The sequence below is a fragment of the Salvelinus namaycush genome, chromosome 22 (genome assembly GCF_016432855.1).
Source record: "Salvelinus namaycush isolate Seneca chromosome 22, SaNama_1.0, whole genome shotgun sequence".
Taxonomy (NCBI): domain Eukaryota; kingdom Metazoa; phylum Chordata; class Actinopteri; order Salmoniformes; family Salmonidae; genus Salvelinus; species Salvelinus namaycush.
Window position 1 is genome coordinate 16,534,214 of NC_052328.1, and position 20,113 is coordinate 16,554,326.

At 39.1% G+C, this 20,113-nt stretch overlaps 1 protein-coding gene across 1 annotated transcript in view; it reads left to right on the forward strand.

The window, feature by feature from the left end:
- Positions 1–19,222, forward strand: part of pla2g4f.1 (phospholipase A2, group IVF, tandem duplicate 1) — a 41,319-nt gene extending 22,097 nt beyond the window's left edge. Inside the window, exons 7-19 of the mRNA XM_038960162.1 lie at positions 2,313–2,446; positions 2,556–2,657; positions 2,782–2,816; positions 11,265–11,403; positions 11,681–11,817; positions 12,073–12,295; positions 13,782–13,904; positions 14,189–14,324; positions 16,149–16,208; positions 17,834–18,013; positions 18,189–18,358; positions 18,526–18,712; positions 19,011–19,222. Coding sequence (XP_038816090.1) covers positions 2,313–2,446; positions 2,556–2,657; positions 2,782–2,816; positions 11,265–11,403; positions 11,681–11,817; positions 12,073–12,295; positions 13,782–13,904; positions 14,189–14,324; positions 16,149–16,208; positions 17,834–18,013; positions 18,189–18,358; positions 18,526–18,712; positions 19,011–19,222 — 1,838 coding nt within the window. The remainder of the gene's footprint in view (positions 1–2,312; positions 2,447–2,555; positions 2,658–2,781; positions 2,817–11,264; positions 11,404–11,680; positions 11,818–12,072; positions 12,296–13,781; positions 13,905–14,188; positions 14,325–16,148; positions 16,209–17,833; positions 18,014–18,188; positions 18,359–18,525; positions 18,713–19,010) is intronic.
- The last annotated feature ends 891 nt before the right edge of the window (positions 19,223–20,113 follow it).

The following is a 20,113-nucleotide window of genomic DNA, read 5'->3' on the forward strand; positions in this document are numbered from 1 at the left end:
CTAATGGTGTACTAGTGGTAAGGGCATTCATTTGGTTTGCTGATCATTCTAAGGCAAAGTCAACATCACAAGGATGGTCAGAGATGGATAATGATGAGGTCAATAATGACAGGACAAATTATTCACACCCCTTTTTCCATATTTTGTTGTATTACAGCCTGGATTTTAAAATTTATTAAATTGAGGTTTTGTGCCACTGATCTACACACTATACCCCATAATGCCCCACAATTTTGACAAATTAATAAAAAATGAAAAGCTGAAATGTCTTGAGTCAATAAGTATTCAACCCTTTTGTTATGGCAACCCTAAATAAGTTCAGGAGTAAAAATGTAACTTAGCTTAACAAGTCACATAATAAGTAGCATGGACTCACTCTATGTGCAATAAAGGTGGTTAACATGGTTATTGAATGATTACCCCATCTCTATACCCCACACATCTTTATGGTCCTTCAGTCAAGTAGTGAATTTCAAGCGCAGATTCAACCACAAAGTCCAGGGAGGTTTTCTAATGCGTCACAAAGGGAATCTATTGATAGATGGGTAAAACATTTTAAAAAGCAGACAATAAATATCACTTTGAGCATGGTGAAGTTATTAATTATGCTTTGGATGGTGTATCAACACACCCAGTCACTACAAATCTACAGGCGTCCTTCCTAACTCAGTTGCCAGAGATTAAGGAAACCGCTCAGGGATTTCATCATGAGGCCAATGGTGATTTTAAAACAGTTTAGTGGCTGTGATAGGAGAAAACTAAGGATGAATCAACAACATTTTAGTTACTTCACAACACTAACCTAAATGACAGAGTGAAAAGAATACAGTGTACATAATACAACTATTCCTAAACCTAAACCCTGTTTGCAATAATGCACTAAAGTGTGGCAAATAAATTAACTTTTTGTCCTGAATACAAAGCATTATGTTTGGTCAAACACATCACAACACATTCATATTTTCAAGCATGCTATGGATATACTTGTCATCAGCAAGGACTAGAGAGTTTTTGGGGGGCATATAAAAAACGGAATAGAGCTGACCACAGGGAAAATCCTAGAGGAAACCAAGTACAGTCTGCTTTCCAACAGACACTGGGAGACAAATTCACCTTTCAGCAGGACAAAAACTTTAAAATCAAGGCCAAATATACAGTACACTGGAGTTGCTTGAATGTTCCTGGAGTTGCTTGAATGTGGCCTAGTTACAGTTGTGACTTAAATCGGCTTGAAAATATATGGCAAGACTTGAAAATGGCTGTCTAGCAATAATCAGCAACCAACTTGACAGAGTTTGAAGAGTTTAAAAAATAATAATAGGCAAATATTGTACAATACAGGTGTGCAAAACTCTTAGAGACTTTCACAAAAAGACACAGCTGTAATCACTGCCAAAAGTGATTCTAACATGTATTGACTCAGGGACTTCAACACTTATTTAATCAAGATATGTCAAGATAGTGTTTTATTTTTTCATAAATCTTTAAAAATTTAATTTTTCTTCCACTTTGACATTACAGAGTATTTGGTGTAGATCATAAAAAACAAAAAAGACAATTAAATTAATTTTAATCCCAATTTGTAACACAACAAAATGTGGAATATGTTAAGGGGTATGAATACCATCTGAAGGAACTGTACGTGTAATATAATGCTGTACAAAATTAAGGCAAATAATTCACAACCACAAACAGAAGGCTATTCTATATGCTGATTATTGTAGTATACTTTGTCCTAGGCCTCCCCATTCTCTACTGTGGATGTGAATGTAGAAAAGCTGATGACCACTGCCAGTGAGTATCATTCAAATTATTATCTACTGTATCAGGTCTGCTTATTTTTCCAGGTGCCTGTTGAACATAGTTTGGCCTTTACTTGACTCATAAAATGTTTGCAAAATGAAAGAAGAAAGTTCTATCAGTCTAAAGACTGCCCCTGCTGCAAAGTTGCTTGCAATGTCATCACGAGTCATCAGTTTCTGGTTTGAACTAGTTTTGTCTGTTTAGTGTGAGGACATGCCTGGGGGATGTCCACTCAGTTGCTCCCCTCTGTCTAGTCCTATCTAGTAGAGTGATCATAAGGGGCCACTTATTCTCTAAATACCTCCCAATGTATGTTCGTTCGTTCGTTCTGTCTGTCTCTGTCTGTCTGTCTGTCTTGCCTGTTTGCCTGTCTGTCTGTCTTGCCTGTTTGCCTGTCTGTCTGTCTTGCCTGTTTGCCTGCGTCAGTGTGAGCATAATCAGACTGGTCTACACAGGATATTCATAGATCACTGAACTGAGCAACCACATCCATGTTGTTATTGTTCTAGTGGAGCAGAATGTGGTCCTGAAAATGCGTGGGGCCTTTCCAGAAGAGCATAAGATTCTTGCTCCTGAGAAAACATCCAACCTGACCAAAACTCTGCGCTACTACATCAACAGAGACCTGGAGACAGAGCTTTGCGTGAGGGTGCGGTTAACTGATCCTTCACTTGACCAATATCTTACCCATCTTTATACAAGTTCCATATGATTTAAAAAAAAATCCACAATCATATTTTTTGTATCCCCAGGATAAATTGGGTGAGGTAGAAGATCCAAATGTCACTGGCTTATCTACTGCTCTGCACCTTCCAGCCAGTAATGATTTCAAAGTATCTTTACCTGTGGGAGAGGTACAGTAGACCTAATTTATGTCTTTGCACCCTTCTAGTGTGTGCATAAAGTCCCAAGGAAAGCTTATTGATGAACTATGTTTATAAAGCCCATATGATTTACATGGACACTCCCCCTTCACAGGACATGGTGGATCTACATTTGAGAACAGAGGACTGGTAAAGTGCTTTCCTTTTTATGAAACAAACCATCAGTATTTGAAGAGTTTCTTTCCAAAATGCTATATATCCATTTTCAGAAATATTAAAATAGCTTGTATTGTTTAAAGAAATTATGAAAGAGATTGGTGTGTTTTTTCTCTATCTAATCATGGCATGGCATTGTTCAATGACAAGCATGTATTTGTTTAATATCTTTCACTTGACGGTTTCATTTTAGAGAGACAAATAATCATGTTTTTTGCCAAATGCTATATATCTGCCTCAGTTACAGAGAAATAAGTAGTACAGCTAAGGCCGGTTGTGATACAGCCCTGGATCGAACCAGGGTCTGTAGCGACGCTTATAGCACTGCAATGCCGTGCCTTAAACAGCTGCGCCACTTGGGAGTATATATATACCGTACCAGTCAAAAGTTTGGACACAGCTACTCATTCAAGGGTTTTTCTTTATTTTTACTATTTTCTACATTGTAGAATAATAGTAAAGACATCAAAACTATGAAATAACACATATGGAATCATGTAGTAACCAAAAAAGTGTTAAAAAAATCAAAATATATTTTATGTTTGAGAATCTTCAAAGAAGCCACCATTTGCCTTGATGACAGCTTTGCACACTCTTGACATTCTGTCAACCAGCTTCATGAGGTAGTCACCTGGAATTTATTTCAATTAACAGGTGTGCCTTGTTAAAAGTTAATTTCTGGAATTTCTTTCCTTCTTAATGTGTTTAAGCCATTCAGTTGTGTTGTGACAAGGTACGGTATACAGAAGATAGCCCTATTTGGTAAAAGACCAAGTCCTTATTATGTCAAGAACAGCTCAAATAAGCAAAGAGAAACGACAGTCCATCATAACTTTAAGACATGAAGGTCAATCAATCTGGAACATTTCAAGAACTTTGAACGTTTCTTCAAGTGCAATCGCAAAAACCATCAAGCGCTATTAAGAAACTAGCTCTCATGAGGACCGCCACAGGAAAGGAAGACCCAGAGTTACCTCTGTTGCAGAGGATAAGTTCAATAGAGTTACCAGCCTCAGAAATTGCTGACAAAAAAATGCTTCACAGAGTTCAAGTAACAGACATGTCTCAACATCAACTGTTCAAAGTAGACTGCATGAATCAGGCCTTCATGGTCGAATTGCTGCAAAGAAACCACTAGTAAAGGACACCAATAAGAAGAAGAGACTTGCTTGGGCCAAGAAACACGAGCAAAGGACTTAGACCGGTGGAAATCTGTCCTTTGGTCTGATGAGTCCAAATTTGAGATTTTTGGTTCTAACCGCTGTGTCATTGTGAGACACAGAATAGGTGAACGGATGATCTCCGCATGTGTGGTTCCCACCGTGAAGCATGGAGGAGGAGGTGTGATGGTGTGGGGGTGCATTGCTGGTGACACTGTCAGTGATTTGTTTAGAATTCAAGGCACACTTAACCAGCATGGCTACCACAGCATTCTGCAGCGATATGACATCCCATCTGGTTTGTGCTTAGTGGGACTATCATTTGTTTTTCAACAGGACAATGACCCAAAACACACCTCCAGGCTGTGTACAGGCTATTTTACCAAGAAGGAGAGTGAATTTTCAAAGAAAATAGATTAAAAGCGAAACGAGTAGCTCTCGTCGTTGATAAACTATATATTGATAACCAGTTGTTCAGAGACACAAAGACTACTCCATGGTTATTTTAAAAATTACAAAGTTCTCATAGATGAGGAAAATAAACACAATTCAAGCCCGGTTATTGATTGTAACAATACAATACAAAATATAGCTTTTCTATAAATCTTCATATATAACTAATTGAACACAAGCACTATTTCTACATAGTGAAGATAAAAACTAAGTAAACAGAAGGCACAGTATGTGTGGATGGTGTGGTGTGTGTTTATTTTTATTTGTTATGTTTGGAAAGTTGAGTGAGTGAGTAATGAAATAGTTGCATATCCCAGAGCCAGTGTATTGCTGTGGGCCGGGTATGAGAGGGCTTTCAATGTTGTTCAGATGATGGATATACTTTTATAATGAATTATACGTCTTATTTATTTATTGTCCTATCATGGGGAACTACATTTTTAAAATAAATTATATCTAATTATTTATTATCCTATTTTAATGGTACGGTCCATGGCCCTATACCCTAGACACCCACATGAATGGCCCAGATACTAAGGAGAAGTCCCTAACTGTTTTATGTGCATGCTGTAAGCGGTCTGTATGCAGCCAAAATGAGGTCAGGGACCAAGAGCAGCACTGCCCCCTCAAGATTCTGAGCCTGCTTGGCAGGGTTGGTCCTGCAAAGCCAAAGCCCCCTAAAGGGAGAGCATAATAAACAAGGAAATTCTCAAAGCTGCTAATGAGAACCTTGACGACCTTGTACCTAGCCGGTGGGGATTCCGGTGGGGTGCCCCCACTCAGGCAGTGGCAGTGCTGGCAACACTAGCTGCAGTAACCCATGGGGAGGGGGTCACACTCGGACATTCAGAGAGGGGGTATATTATTGTGGCCCTGGTGGCACGAAATCAAGTCGGACTGCATGGAGATGCTTGGGAACATGGTCAAAATGGATGACCGTATTGTGGGTGTTTCAGGAAGAAGGTGTACATTTGACCTCCATCATTTAGGATGTGACAATGGTAAATAAATCTCTACATTTATGCTCATTTTTTGCGCGGTCTTGCAGGCCTTCTCATGCAGCTGCAACTGCAAGTACATTTGTAAATCATGATCCATCTTGAGTTGGGCTCTGGGATGGTGCAATTGTTGAGAGGGTGAGCTTATGGTTGTGTGGGGGTAAGGGCTGAATGTGTGTGGGTGTATGTGTGTATCCCACAACTGTTGCGAAGGAAGAAGTAAAAGATGTTAGGGACTATAGAGGATGATTCACAGCAATATGTAATAAAAATAGAGGTGAGGGCGATGGAAATGCATTTGGCAATGGATCTGCTTCGGTTCGGTGGATGGCGCTGTGTGCACTTTTCGAAGGATGGATCCCAGTCGGTCCGGGGCTGTGCGATGCGGGGGGTCGGGGGTGGTCTGCCGGTCATTGGGATGACAACCCAACTCGAGATGGGGGCTTTTGGCGGGTGGAATAGTGGGGACCAATTGGAGGTTTGCTTAGTGGAGATGCAAATGTCATGGTACAACTATATAGACACTCAATCATTATGTTACTTTTTAATAGGACGTTTACAAACATATATTTTGATAAAAAATAATTGAAAGGTGTGTCTCATTATGGTAAGTGGTGAAATAAGTATAGCCAGTTACAATTGTAATGGCTTAGCAGATAATAAGAAAAGACGATCAGTATTTACCTGGCTAAAAGAGAAGGATTATAATATCTACTGTTTACAGGAAACCCATTCGACAGTTTTAGATGAAGTTTTGTGGAAAAAGAACTGGGGGGGCGAAATATATTTCTCCCATGGGCAAAGAAATTCAAAAGGGGTGATGGTTTTAATTAATAATAACTTTGATCCAAATGTGCAACTTGTCCAAACAGATCCTCAAGGTAGATGGATTATTTTAAATATGTTATTGGACAATAAACATATATGGCTTATTAACCTATACGGTCCGAATAATGATGATCCAAGCTTCTTTGACAATATATATAAGAATGTATCAACTCTACAAGCAACACTAGACTCTATTATTATAGTGGGAGATTTTAATACGGTCTTAAATACCTCTATGGACCGGAAAGGAAATCACACTACAAACTATCACCCTCAGGCACTTAAGGAAATCAGGAATGTCATGGATATATTGGAATTAGTGGATATATGGAGACTTAAATACCCTGACCTAGTGAGATATACATGGCGGAGGCTTAATCAAGCTAGTCGCCTTGACTACTTTCTTATATCATTCTCTCTGGCACCAAAAGTTAAAAAGTGTTTGATAGGGGACAGAATGCGGTCGGACCATCACATAATTGGCATATATATTACTCTTACAGAATTTCCACGTGGGCGAGGATATTGGAAATTTAATCAAAGCCTACTAGATGATAAATTGTTTAGAACTAGGACAGAAGAATTTATAACTGACTTTTTTAGACATAACATAGGTACAGCAGATCCCCATATTGTATGGGACACTTAAGTGTGGCTTTAGAGGCCATGCAATTCAGTACTCATCTATAAAACAAAAGCAATTTCGATCAAAAGAGTCCATATTAACAAAGGAAATTGAAGGACTAACAGTACAGTTAGATAACAATAAAAACGGTACCATAGAGGCACAGAATAAGTTAGAGGAAAAACAAAAAGAAATGGAGGAACTTATTCAAGAAAGATCCAGTGTAATATATTACAAAAATAAAGCGAACTGGATGGAATATGGGGAAAAATGCACCAAATTCTTTTTCAATCTTCAATATAGAAATGCTACCAAAAAAAACGTATTAAAACTTGTTACAAATGATGGAGTCACGCATGATTCACCAAATGATATTTTGAAAGAGGAAGTAAAGTACTTTAAGAATATATTTTCGTTTCAGGCTCCTCCATCTCCACTAACTGAAACTAATTGTATGGATTTTTTCCCTAATAATAATGTAAAATTAACATCTGTACAGAAAGACTCATGTGAAGGCCTAATTACAGAGGAGGAACTACTTGATGCAATTGGGGCCTTTAAGGATGGGAAAACTCCAGGACTGGATGGCATACCAGTGGAAGTATACAAACATTTTTTTGATATACTCAAAGGACCATTATTAGCTTGTTTTAACCACTCCTATATAAATGATAGATTATCAGACACGCAACAAGAAGGTGTGATATCATTATTACTGAAACAGGACCCAAGTGGTATATATAAAGATCCAGTCCATTTAAAAAATTGGAGACCTCTTACACTTCAGTGTTGTGATGCAAAAATCCTAGCAAAATGCTTGGCGCATAGAATAAAAAAAGTTTTGTCAGATATTATTCATCCTAATCAGACAGGTTTTTTACATGGACGATACATTGGAGATAATATAAGGCAAGTACTGGAAACAATAGAACACTATGAAATATCGGGGACACCAGGCCTGGTTTTCATAGCTGATTTTGAAAAGGCTTTTGATAAAGTACGACTGGAGTTTATATATAAATGCCTAGAATATTTCAATTTTGGGGAATCTCTTATAAAATGGGTAAAAATTATGTATAGTAACCCTAGGTGTAAAATAGTAAATAATGGCTACATCTCAGAAAGTTTTAAACTATCTAGAGGAGTAAAACAAGGTTGTCCACTATCGGCATATCTATTTATTATTGCCATCGAAATGTTAGCTGTTAAAATTAGATCAAACATTAATATTAAGGGATTAGAAATCCAGGGCCTAAAAACTAAGGTGTCATTGTACGCTGATGATTCATGTTTTCTTTTAAAACCACAACTAGAATCTCTCCACGGCCTCTTAGAGGATCTAGATACATTTGCTATCCTCTCTGGATTAAAACCAAATTATGATAAATGTACCATATTACGTATTGGATCACTAAAAAATACACATTTTACATTGCCATGTAGTTTACCAATTAAATGGTCTGACGGTGATGTGGACATACTCGGTATACAAATCCCAAAAGAAATAAATGATCTCACTCCAATAAATTTTTATAGAAAGTTAGCAAAAATAGATAAGATCTTGCTACCATGGAAAGGAAAATACCTGTCTATTTGTGGGAAAATCACCCTGATTAACTCTTTAATCATATCACAGTTTACCTATTTGCTTATGGTTTTGCCTACACCTAGTGACCTGCTTTTTAAATTATATGAACAAAAAATATTCAATTTTATTTGGAACGGCAAGCCAGATAAAATTAAAAGGGCCTATTTATATAACGAATATGAATTCGGAGGGCAGAAATTATTAAATATTAAAGCATTAGACCTCTCACTAAAGGCATCAGTCATACAAAAGTTATACTTAAATCCAAACTGGTTCTCTAGTAGATTGGTACGAATGTCTCATCCTATGTTCAAGAAGGGCCTTTTTCCCTTTATTCAGATTACACCTGCTCACTTTCGGTTGCTTGAAAAGGAAATAATCTCCAAAATATCTTTATTTTTTAAGCAAGCCTTAGAAAGTTGGTTGCAATTTCAGTTTAATCCACCTGAAAGGACGGAACAAATAGTACAACAAATCTTGTGGTTAAATTCAAATATAGTAATTGATAAAAAAACTGTATTTATCGAAGAAATGTTTAAAAAAGGTATAATTTTTGTGAATGATATCATAAATAGGACTGGTGGAGTAATGTCACACATGCAGCTAACACAGACATATGGAAATGTCTGCTCTACCCAAAATTACAACCAATTAATTGCAGCATTACCACAAAAATGGAAGAGGCAGGTGGAAGGGGATAAAAGTAAGGAACTTGTATGTCGGCCTTATATTAAAGAACATAAATGGTTAAAGAAAAGTGTGATAAATAAAAACATATACCAATTTCATTTAAGGATCAAAAAACTTACAGCTGTGCCATATAAATTGCAAAATAGTTGGGAAGAGATTTTCGATGTACCCATTCCATGGCACATGGTGTATGAATTGATACGCAAAACAACGCCGGATTCAAAACTTCAAATTTTTCAATTTAAATTATTGTACAAAATTCTTGCAACTAATAGAATGTTATATATATGGGGGATACAATCTTCCCAGCTCTGTAGATTCTGCTGTGAGGAGGCAGAGTCATTAGACCATTTATTTTGGTATTGTCCGCATGTAGCTCGTTTTTGGTCACAGGTCCAGGAATGGTTGAAGAATTGCAACATTTGCGTAGAACTAACGCTACAGATAGCAATACTGGGGGATTTGAAAAGCCATAGTCAATCAATCAATAATATAATAATTATTTTAGCAAAAATGTTTATTTTTAATTTACAATCCGTGGAAGCTATGAGAATAGGAAGATTCAAATCTTTTGTGAAGCATCACAGCACAGTTGAAAAATATATGGCAAATAAAAATCCGAAATGGATGATGTTGGAAGATAGATGGGAAAGGTTGAGTGGAGCTGAAGGGTGGGACTAATAACAAGATAAACAATGTAGGGCATACGGGATCTGTGAAATGTGTATAGGTGCGGAGCTATTGTGAAATAGCACAGTTACAAGTGGAAATCAAACTGGATGGACAACAGAAATAGAGGAAGGACTAAGAACAAACAAGAGAGAACTATTATAAAGTAGACTGTGTCTGTAAAATGTGTATAAGATGTATAAATTGAAGGTAAAAACAGAAATGTTTATCAGTTTACTCCAATTGGGGGATCGGTGGTAGGGTTTGCGGGGAATAATAATAAAGGTATACTCTTTAAAAAAGTATGTATGTCTATGTAGGTATGTGTATGTATATATGTGTATATGTATGCATACGTGAATGGATATATATATTTACCCAAAAAAATATGGGGGATTGGAAATGATGCAGACAATTACATTGGAAGCAACATTCTTTCCGCAATATTAAGCTGATCCACCCCCCCAAAAAAAAAAAAAAAAAAAAAAAAAAAAAAAAAAAGGAGAGTGATGGAGTGCTGCATCAGATGACCTGGCCTCCACAATCACCTCACCTCAACCCAATTGAGATGGTTTGGGATGGGTTGGACCACAGAGTGAAGGAAAAGCAGCCAACAAGTGCTCAGCATATATGGGAACTCCTTCAAGACTGTAGGAAACCATTCCAGGTGAAGCTGGTTGAGAGAATGCCAAGAGTGTGCAAAGCTGTCAGGGAGGCAGAGGGTGGCTACTTTGAAGAATCTAAAATCTAAAATATATTTTGATTTGTTTAACACTTTTTTGGTTACTACATGACTCCATATGTGTTATTTCATATTTTTGATGTCTTCACTATTCCACAATATAGATAATAGTAAAAATAAGAAAAAACCCTTGAATGAGTAGGTATGTCCAAACTTTTCACTGCTACTGTATATATATATTTGTAATAATAATTTAATACAGTAATATGATATCTGTATATAAAACATTTACATTTGACATTTTAGTCATTTAGCAGATGTTCTTATCCAGAGCGACATACATTAAGTGCATTGATCTTAAGATAGCTAGGTGAGACAACCACATATCACAGTCAAATAAATATACAGGATGCCAACCTTCCATTCCAGCTAGACAATGGATTTGCAAAAAAAAAAAAAATTCATACACATCTAAAATCTATTCATAAAAAATCTGAGAACAGTAATATTTTACACACACATGAAGGTATCCGTAAGCAATCATTTCTGATGAAAAAACACAAAAAATTGGTTGATATAGATGGAAATAAACTCTTAATTTCATTCAGAAGAATGCAAACACGTGGCATATTTATTGTTATTAATGTGTTAGATGTGTGTGTGTGTGTGTGTGCGTGTGTGGGTTCGTGCATGGGTGTGTGTATTGTATGGCCTCTGTAAATCCACAGCCCAGACATTGAATTTAAGGTGCGTCTTGATTTTGACATCCCTCCGGAGGAAAAAGAATTCCTGAAGAAGAGAAAGGTGCTAGTGGGTCAGGCCTTACGAAAGGAGTTGGGCCTCACCTCTCCCCCTGACCCTAAAAAGGTACATGGTGATGATTTTTATGCACTAATTTACACACTGCACTAATTGCTGCTTATCATCCATAATTTCAACACTAATGGAGACTGAATGTTGATGCTGACCAAATTTGTTTGTCTTTTTTCAGTCTCATTGTTGTGGGGAAATTGTTCATTTCTACTGTGGTGTGCAGATGTCGTCCACTGTCATTATGAAACAAGTCTCAACAGAATGTGTTAAAACGGATTGACTGACAGATGGAAGATCCAACCAGAGATGTTGTTTGTCTTTCTTCCCCCAGTTGCCTGTTATAGCTGTGGTTGGCTCAGGGGGAGGGACCAGAGCAATGACCGGCCTGTATGGCAGTCTGAAGGGGCTGCAGAGATTGGGCCTACTGGACGCTGTGAGCTACATCACTGGTGTGTCAGGCTCCACATGGTGAGCATGGCATTTATCTCCATTGCAATTAAATCTGCAGTATACTATAAGCTGAATGAATGAATGAACAAACAAACAAAAACTCACAAACAACATTTTGTCACTTTGAATTTCCTTATGAGCTCAGACAGTTTTGGCTCACAGGTATTTTTACTCTGTAATCTCCACAGTACTGTAACCTGTCTTCACTTACTAAGTTTATACTACTGAGACTCCTACTTACAGTAAGTGACATAACACATTCCTGTTCAACAGGGCCTTAGCCGCCCTGTATCAGGAAGCAGATTGGTCACAGCGTGATATGGATGAGTCCATCTCGGCTATGGAGGAGGAAATCACCAAGTGTTTCCTCAGTGCCTTCACCACTGAGAAGCTGCAGTACTACAAACACCAGATGGCAGAGAAAGAGAAGGAGGGACATATGGTGTCACTCATAGACATGTGGGGTCTGGTCATTGAGCACTGCCTTCATGGGAAGGTACAGCAGCCTACTGTACACTCATACTTTACAATACACACTGTACTAATCACACTGCAATAGGAAGAAGTTCCGCAGAAATGGATTTGTCGCCTGTAATTATAGTGCCTTTAATTACATTGAAACTATGAGATGTTTTTTCTACAGACACACTATTATGTCTTTCACACTGAATTATGATACTTTACATAATGTGTTTTGCGAATTTGGTTGCAGCAGCGTATTTGACAGATTGATTTCTCCCAATGATGTATATAAACCCTGGATTGCTGATGCTATTGGCCATTGAGAGGCTTTGAAGCCACCAGTTAGCCATATTGGTACTCCCCAGTAGGAGCAGTCCTCAATGGTAATGAATGGAATTCTAAAGTATTTCAATTAAATGTTTCAAGGACAAAATTACATGTATTTAAGTATTTTTTGTTGTGGTGGGTACAGTAACATTAGTAATCTCTAAAAAATATACTTTAAGGAAAATGTATATTTAACTCACATAATATAATTTCAAAGTATACATTAAGGTGTCTGTAAATTAATAATGTGGTAAAAACAAATGTAGACATTAATAAATGCATTATATAGCTTCAAAAATACTTTTTTACTACGGTGGGGGAGTACCAAGATGGAGGCACGGTGGTATCATCACAGCGCCCCCCTGTCAGTCATCTAGTGTATATATAAATCATTGGTGAGAACTCTAACAACCAAGAACCAACCTCTGTCTTCAGCCTATGTGGATTGCTAGAGTTTACCAGAGATTAATCTGATTAAATGAGTAAAATCAAATAGCAGGATGATTGCTGGTAGGCACGGAACACAATACAATGACTATAGGATCGAGCAGATCCAGAAACATGGGTAAATCAATCCTGTCAAAACAAAGCATGACTGACATGACTATTTGTTACACCCGCTAAAGAAATGAACCAACAAATCAGAAAAAAACCAGAGGGGCAGAATTGGCTCTTCACTTAGATAGTAGATTAGATGAGATGTACCCGACCTAGTATTAAACTTTGTAACTGTGTGGCGATCTAGATAGTCTTAATTATTGAGAGGCAGCTCTCTATTTGAATGGTGCAGGGTTGGCTGGCAACCTGCTTTCTCAGTCAAGTCTCTCACACTCCACACTGTGGGTCTGGGAGTGTTTATCACCAGGTCTCTCTGATGTCACAGCAAGCCTTGCTCGGTGCTCCAGTCAGCTACTTCAGCCTGGCTGTCACTACCCATGGAATGTGGGGATTGTGGTGCTTTAACTCCCTGCTATCAACCAACCACCATCTATGATCCAAACAACCCTTTCAGAATAGAATAATTGTGGCAAAAACTAATGTAGACATTAATACATGCATTTTTATAGCTTCCAAAATATGTTTTACAATGGTGGGAGAGTGCCAAGATGGAGGCACGGTGGCCTCAACACAGCGCCCCACATTAGTGTTGTATATACTGTATAAATCATTGATTTCTCCTGTGGGGTTTGTAGAAGAAAACCAGTACCCTGTCTGACCAGCAGAAGGCAGTATCAGAGGGCCAGAACCCTTTACCCATCTGTACTGCTGTCAACCTGAAGGACGGAGTGAAAGGCACCACAACCGAGTTTGGTAAAGCTGTTCTAGGAACTTATGTTTGATATGTATTTTAATGAAACCCAAACAATGGTCCACATGTTGAAGCAAGGAATATTGTAACATCATTTTGATGGTGTTAACTTATGTTATTTACATATCCTTATGTATCCAGTTATACACTAAAAACGTTTTTGTAGTGGGAGGGGACACATAGATAAAATGCCTTACAACCGATTGACAATAGCAGTTAAAGTATAAATTACCTATACATTTAATAATAAATGAACAATTTGTTTATCTTTCTATTCCTATCCTTTTAGAGTGGTGTGAGTTCACACCATACGAGGTGGGCTTCCAAAAGTATGGGGCCTATGTCCATGCGGAGGACTTTGGGAGTGAATTCTACCTTGGTCACCTGGTCAAGAAACATCCAGAGATACATATCGCCTCTCTGCTTGGTGAGAGAACACTTACTTGTGTGTGTGTGTGCATGCATTTCACAGAGAGAGAGAGAGAGAGAGAGAGAGAGAGAGAGAGATATACAGTTGAAGTCAGAAATGTACATACACCTTAGCCAAATATTTTTAAACTCAGTTTTTCACAATTCCTGACATTTAATCCTAGTAAGAATTCCATGTCTTAGGTCAGTTAGGATCACCACTTTATTTTAAGAATGTGAAATGTCAGAATAATAGTAGAGAGAATGATTTATTTCAGCTTTTATTTCTTTCATCACTTTCCCAGTGGGTCAGAAGTTTACATACATTCAATTTGTATTTGGTAGCATTGCCTTTAAATTGTTTAACTTGGGACAAATGTTTCAGGTAGCCTTCCACAAGCTTCCCACAATAAGTTGGGTGAATTTTGGCCCATTCCTCCTGACAGAGCTGGTGTAAGTGAGTCAGGTTTGTAGGCCTCCTTGCTCGCACACGCTTTTTCAGTTCTGCCCACACATTTTCTATAGGATTGAGGTCAGGGCTTTGTGATGTCCCCTCCAATACCTTGACTTTGTTGTCCTTAAGCCATTTTGCCACAACTTTGGAAGTATGCTTGGGGTCATTGTCCATTTGGAAGACCCATTTGCAACCAAGCTTTAACTTCCTGACTGATGTCTTGAGATGTTGCTTCAATATATCCACATACTTTTCCTTGAAGCCATCTATGAAGCCATCTATTTTGTGAAGTGCACCAGTCCCTCCTGCAGCAAGGCACCCCCACAACATGATGCTGCTACCCCCGTGCTTCACGGTTGGGATGGTGTTCTTCAGCTTGCTAGCGTCCCCCTTTTCGCTCCGAACATAACGATGGTCATTATGGCCAAACAGTTCTATTTTTGTTTTATCAGACCAGAGGACATTTCTCCAAAAAGTACGATCTTTGACCCGATGTGCAGTTGCAAACCGTAGTCTGTTTTTTAAAATTACGGTTTTGGAGCAGTGGCTTCTTCCTTGCTGAGCGGCCTTTCAGGTTATGTCAATATAGGACTCGTTTTACTGTGGATATAGATACTTTTGTACCTGTTTCCTCCAACATCTTCACAAGGTCCTTTGCTGTTGTTCTGGGATTGTTTTGCACTTTTCCCACCAAAGTACGTTCATCTCTAGGAGACAGAACGCGTCTCCTTCCTGAGCGGAATAACGGCTGCGTGGTCCCATGGTGTTTATACTTGCGTACTATTGTTTGTACAGATGAACGTGGTACCTTCAGGCGTTTGGAAATTGCTTGCAAGGATGAACCAGACTGGTGGAGGTCTACAGTTTTTTTTTTCTGAGGTCTTGGCTGATTTCTTTTGATTTTCTAATGATGTCAAGCAAAGAGGCACTGTTTGAAGGTAGGCCTTGAAATACATCCACAGGTACACCTCCAATTGACTCAAATGATGTCAATTAGCCTATCAGAAGCTTCTAAAGCCATGACATCATTTTCTGGAATTTTCCAAGCTGTTTAAAGGCACAGTCAACTTAGTGTATGTAAACTTCTGACCCCTTGGAATTGTGATTCAGTTAATTATAAGTTAAATAATCTGTCTGTAATCAATTGTTGGAAAAATTACTTGTGTTATGCACAAAGTAGATGTCCTAACCGACTTGCCAAAACTATAGTTTGTTAACAAGATATTTGTGGAGTGGTTGAAAAACGAGTTTTAATGACTCCAACCTAAGTGTATGTAAACTTCCGACTTCAACTGTATGTCACAATATACCTGCCACTAATGATATATGGATTTCAATGTAAATGCAATACTTTCTACAGTGTGGGAACCTTTGCCTCTGTGTTGACAGGTCTTTGGAGCAGTGTCTTCTCTCTTAACCTGACCCAGCTTTGGGACTTTGCAACTGGAGGTCAGACATCCTGGAGCACATGGCTGGGGCAAGATGTCAACAAAATAGGTCTCTAACATGTATATTTGGTGTTTTGTATTTATTAGGATCCCATTAGCCGCTGCATAAGTATTAGCTACTCTTCGTGGGGTCAACATGACATAATACATAATACAGAACATTATTAGTCAAGGACTGAAATATGTCACAAATAGCCTACAAATCAAATGTATTTATATAGCCCTTCTTACATCAGCTAATATCTCGAAGTGCTGTACAGAAACCCAGCCTAAAACCCCAAACAGCAAGCAATGCAGGTGTAGAAGCACGGTGGCTAGGAAAAACTCCCTAGAAAGGCCAAAACCTAGGAAGAAACCTAGAGAGGAACCAGGCTATGAGGGGTGGCCAGTCCTCTTCTGGCTGTGCCGGGTGGAGATTATAACAGAACATGGCCAAGATGTTCAAATGTTCATAAATGACCAGCATGGTCAAATAATAGTAATCACAGTGAACAGGTCAGGGTTCCATAGCCGCAGGCAGAACAGTTGAAACTGGAGCAGCAGCACGGCCAGGTGGACTGGGGACAACAAGGAGTCATCATGCCCGGTAGTCCTGAGGCATGGTTCAGGTTCAGGTTCACCCTAGCCCCCCAACACATAAACTACTGCAGCATAAATACTGGAGGCTGAGACAGGAGGGGTCAGGAGACACTGTGGCCCCATCCGATGATGTACATACACACAATATGATGTCGAATATATAGTACAGTGCAAATTGCAATACAATATGTGTAAAATGGCTATGTCTCCTTTAATGCTAGCTTGAGTTACCTGGGGTGGCAGAGAGTTCCATGTAATGGCTCTATTTCATACTGTGCGTTTCCCAGCCTCTGTTCTGGACCTGGGGACTATGAAGACTCTTCTGGTTGCTTGTCTTTTGCTGTACCGATGAGAGTCCGAACTGTGTGCCCACTGCTTGAACAGACAGTTCGGTACCTTCAACACATCAATACCTCGCACAAAGATCAATAGTGATGCGGTCAATTTCTCCTCAACTTTGAGCCAGGAGAGACTGACATGCATGTTACTGACACTTTCCCTCCGTGTACATCTAAGTGCTATACTTGCTGCTTTGTTCTGGACCAACTGCAATTTACATATGTCCTTCTTTGCCGCACATGACCACACAGCTGGGCAGTAATCCAGGTGCGACAAAACTAGGGCCTGTAGGACCTGTCTGGTCTATTGAGACGTCAAGAAGGCAGAGCAACGCCCTATCATGGACAGACCTCTTCCCATTTTCGCAACCATTGAGTCTGTTTTAACCATGACAGCTTGCTATCTAGGGTGACACCCAGCGGTTTAGTCTCCTCAACTTGCTCAATAGCCACATTATTCAATAATTGATCTAAACGAGGTTTAGCGTTGAGCAAGTGATTTGTCCCAAAAATTATGCTTTTCGTTTTTGATATATTTAGCACCAGGCTATTGCTAGTCACCCATTCTAAAACTGACTGGAGCGCTATGTTAAGTGTCTCAGTTATTTATTTTACTGTTGCAGCTGACATACTGCTCTGCCAAACTCACAATAAACTCTGTGTGGCAATGTTTGAGATGTTTGACACCACTCCGCTTCTTCCTCTAAAGAAAATGACAATGAACCAACCACCCTGGACACCTACCTCTTCAAGCCTATCACTAACACTGCCTCATCGCTGACCAGCTTATTTACCAGCCGGCCAGTCATCACTCAGATCTACAACTTCATGCGCGGGTTCTTCCTGCACCGGAACTACAAAGACAACAGAAAGTTTACATCCTGGAAAGGTGCCATGCATGAACCACCCGAACTATTGCTGTTAAACCAAATTCAACATGGATTTACTCAAACACTGTTATACAGTGTGTGTGTGTGGCACCAGCAGTCTATTTATGCATTGTATTATTAATGCATGTAGATTCAGATTATTTTTGTGAAGTTTTTCTCCCAATCTTGATGCAGATATGCATCCAGATGCCTTCCCCAACAGACTGACTCCAGCTGACCCCACACTCTACCTGGCGGACTCTGGGTTCTCCATCAACACAGGCTGTCCCCCTGTCTTGAGACCAGAGAGAGGTGTTGATGTCATCATGTCCCTCAACTATTCGTGGTGCGAGGATCAATTCAAAGTAAATGGGTTGAGTTTATGAATAATACAAGAGTGAACTTAATTTGCTAGATCCACATTTTGCGCAGGTTTGCACACACATACTTGGCCAGAAGGTGCATATGACTTGTAATTGCCATACACAGTGTTTGAATTGTCTGACTGACATCTCTTTAATCGATCTACCAGGTCCTTAAGAGGACGGAGGTTTACTGCGAAGACCACAGCATCCCCTTCCCCCGCATTGACTTCAGCAGCCTGGAGGCACAGCCCCTGAAAGAGCTCTACGTCTTTGAGGATGAGAAGAACCCCAAGGCTCCCATAGTCCTTCACTTCCCTTTCGTCAACATCTCCTTCAAAGAGTTCAAGGCCCCTGGTAAGCACTGTCAAGATTATCATAATTGTAAAAGAAGCAGAGGTAGTCAATGAGCTACTGTAGCTAGCTAATGGCTCAAGCTGTCAATATGCCATTCGCCCTGTGTCTGTCGATTTTCAATGTTGTGTGCTTTAGAGATCAGGGCCAAAAATCATTGGCCTAAACCTTTGTATTGTATTGTATTGGACTGGATTGTAAAGTGGATTGCACTTTGTTGATATTGTTGGTTAAACTATAGTTTGATGTTTGTTCGTTGAATGTTTAAGGCTGACAGTATTGTTATGTTCTCATTCTGAAGGTGTGGCACGTAAGGGTGAGGAGGAGATGAAGGCAGGGGATGTTGACATTAGCTCAAGCAGCTCCCCTTACCTCACCAAACATGTCACCTACACAGAAAAGGACTTCCGAGCACTGATAGACCTTACCTCATACAACATCCAGAACAACAAGGAGCAGATCCTCCAGGCTCTTGGGAAGGTCCTCGAAAGGAAGGTGCCTGTGGAAGAATGAGACCACCATGAGCAGCACTCATATCATTGACAGGGGCCTCTCCATGAAGGAAGAGAGAGAACAACATGCATACAGAGAAGATTTAGAAGAGCAACTCTAACTGCAATTTCTTGGTGGTGCGTCCTAAGCCGTGTTTCTAAAGGTTTAAAGGGGAGAATGCATTTTGTTGTAACTTTGAGTTCTTGTTTCCGAGCTCCTACGTTCCGTGGGTTGTTTTTCTAGACTGTCTTTTTTTACATTTACAGTCTACCTTTATGAACCTTACTGTATGTTTCATATTATGAATTGTATCTTGTTGAGTTCATTTTAGCACAGAACTTCTGTGTGTTTATACACAAATAGTATTTTCTCTTAGAGGTTATTCTGGAGACACATGTAACCACGTTAAATCGTATTTCTTGATAGTAATTTACTCTGCTTTATTATGTACCATGTCTTCAATGTATACGGTTGTTGTTTGAAAGTTAATTAATTCATGACTAATAAATCTATTAGTTGATATGAGTAAATGCATTCCTCGTTTATAGAGTAACTCTTTGAATGGCTATTTTCATAAGTTAGTAATGGTTACTCTTAAATTGGCTAATTGCACACACACATTAATGCTTCGAGATCCTCACGGAGTACACCTTCAAAACACTGTCAAATAAATGTCACACCAAAGCAACACTCACAGGAAAAATAAATGTTTACAAAGTGGTTTTTTAACACAGGCGTCTTTCGAAATGATAGAAAGCTTGGCATCTGTCCCAGAGCAAATGAGACTTCTAAACATTATGTGTTTGGTGGTAAAGACAGAGAGCAGGCTCATTGGAAATAACTTCACGATCCGAGCTCTGTCTTGAGACTCATAATATGGGAATTAGATTGTGTTAATGGCACTGGGTCCAG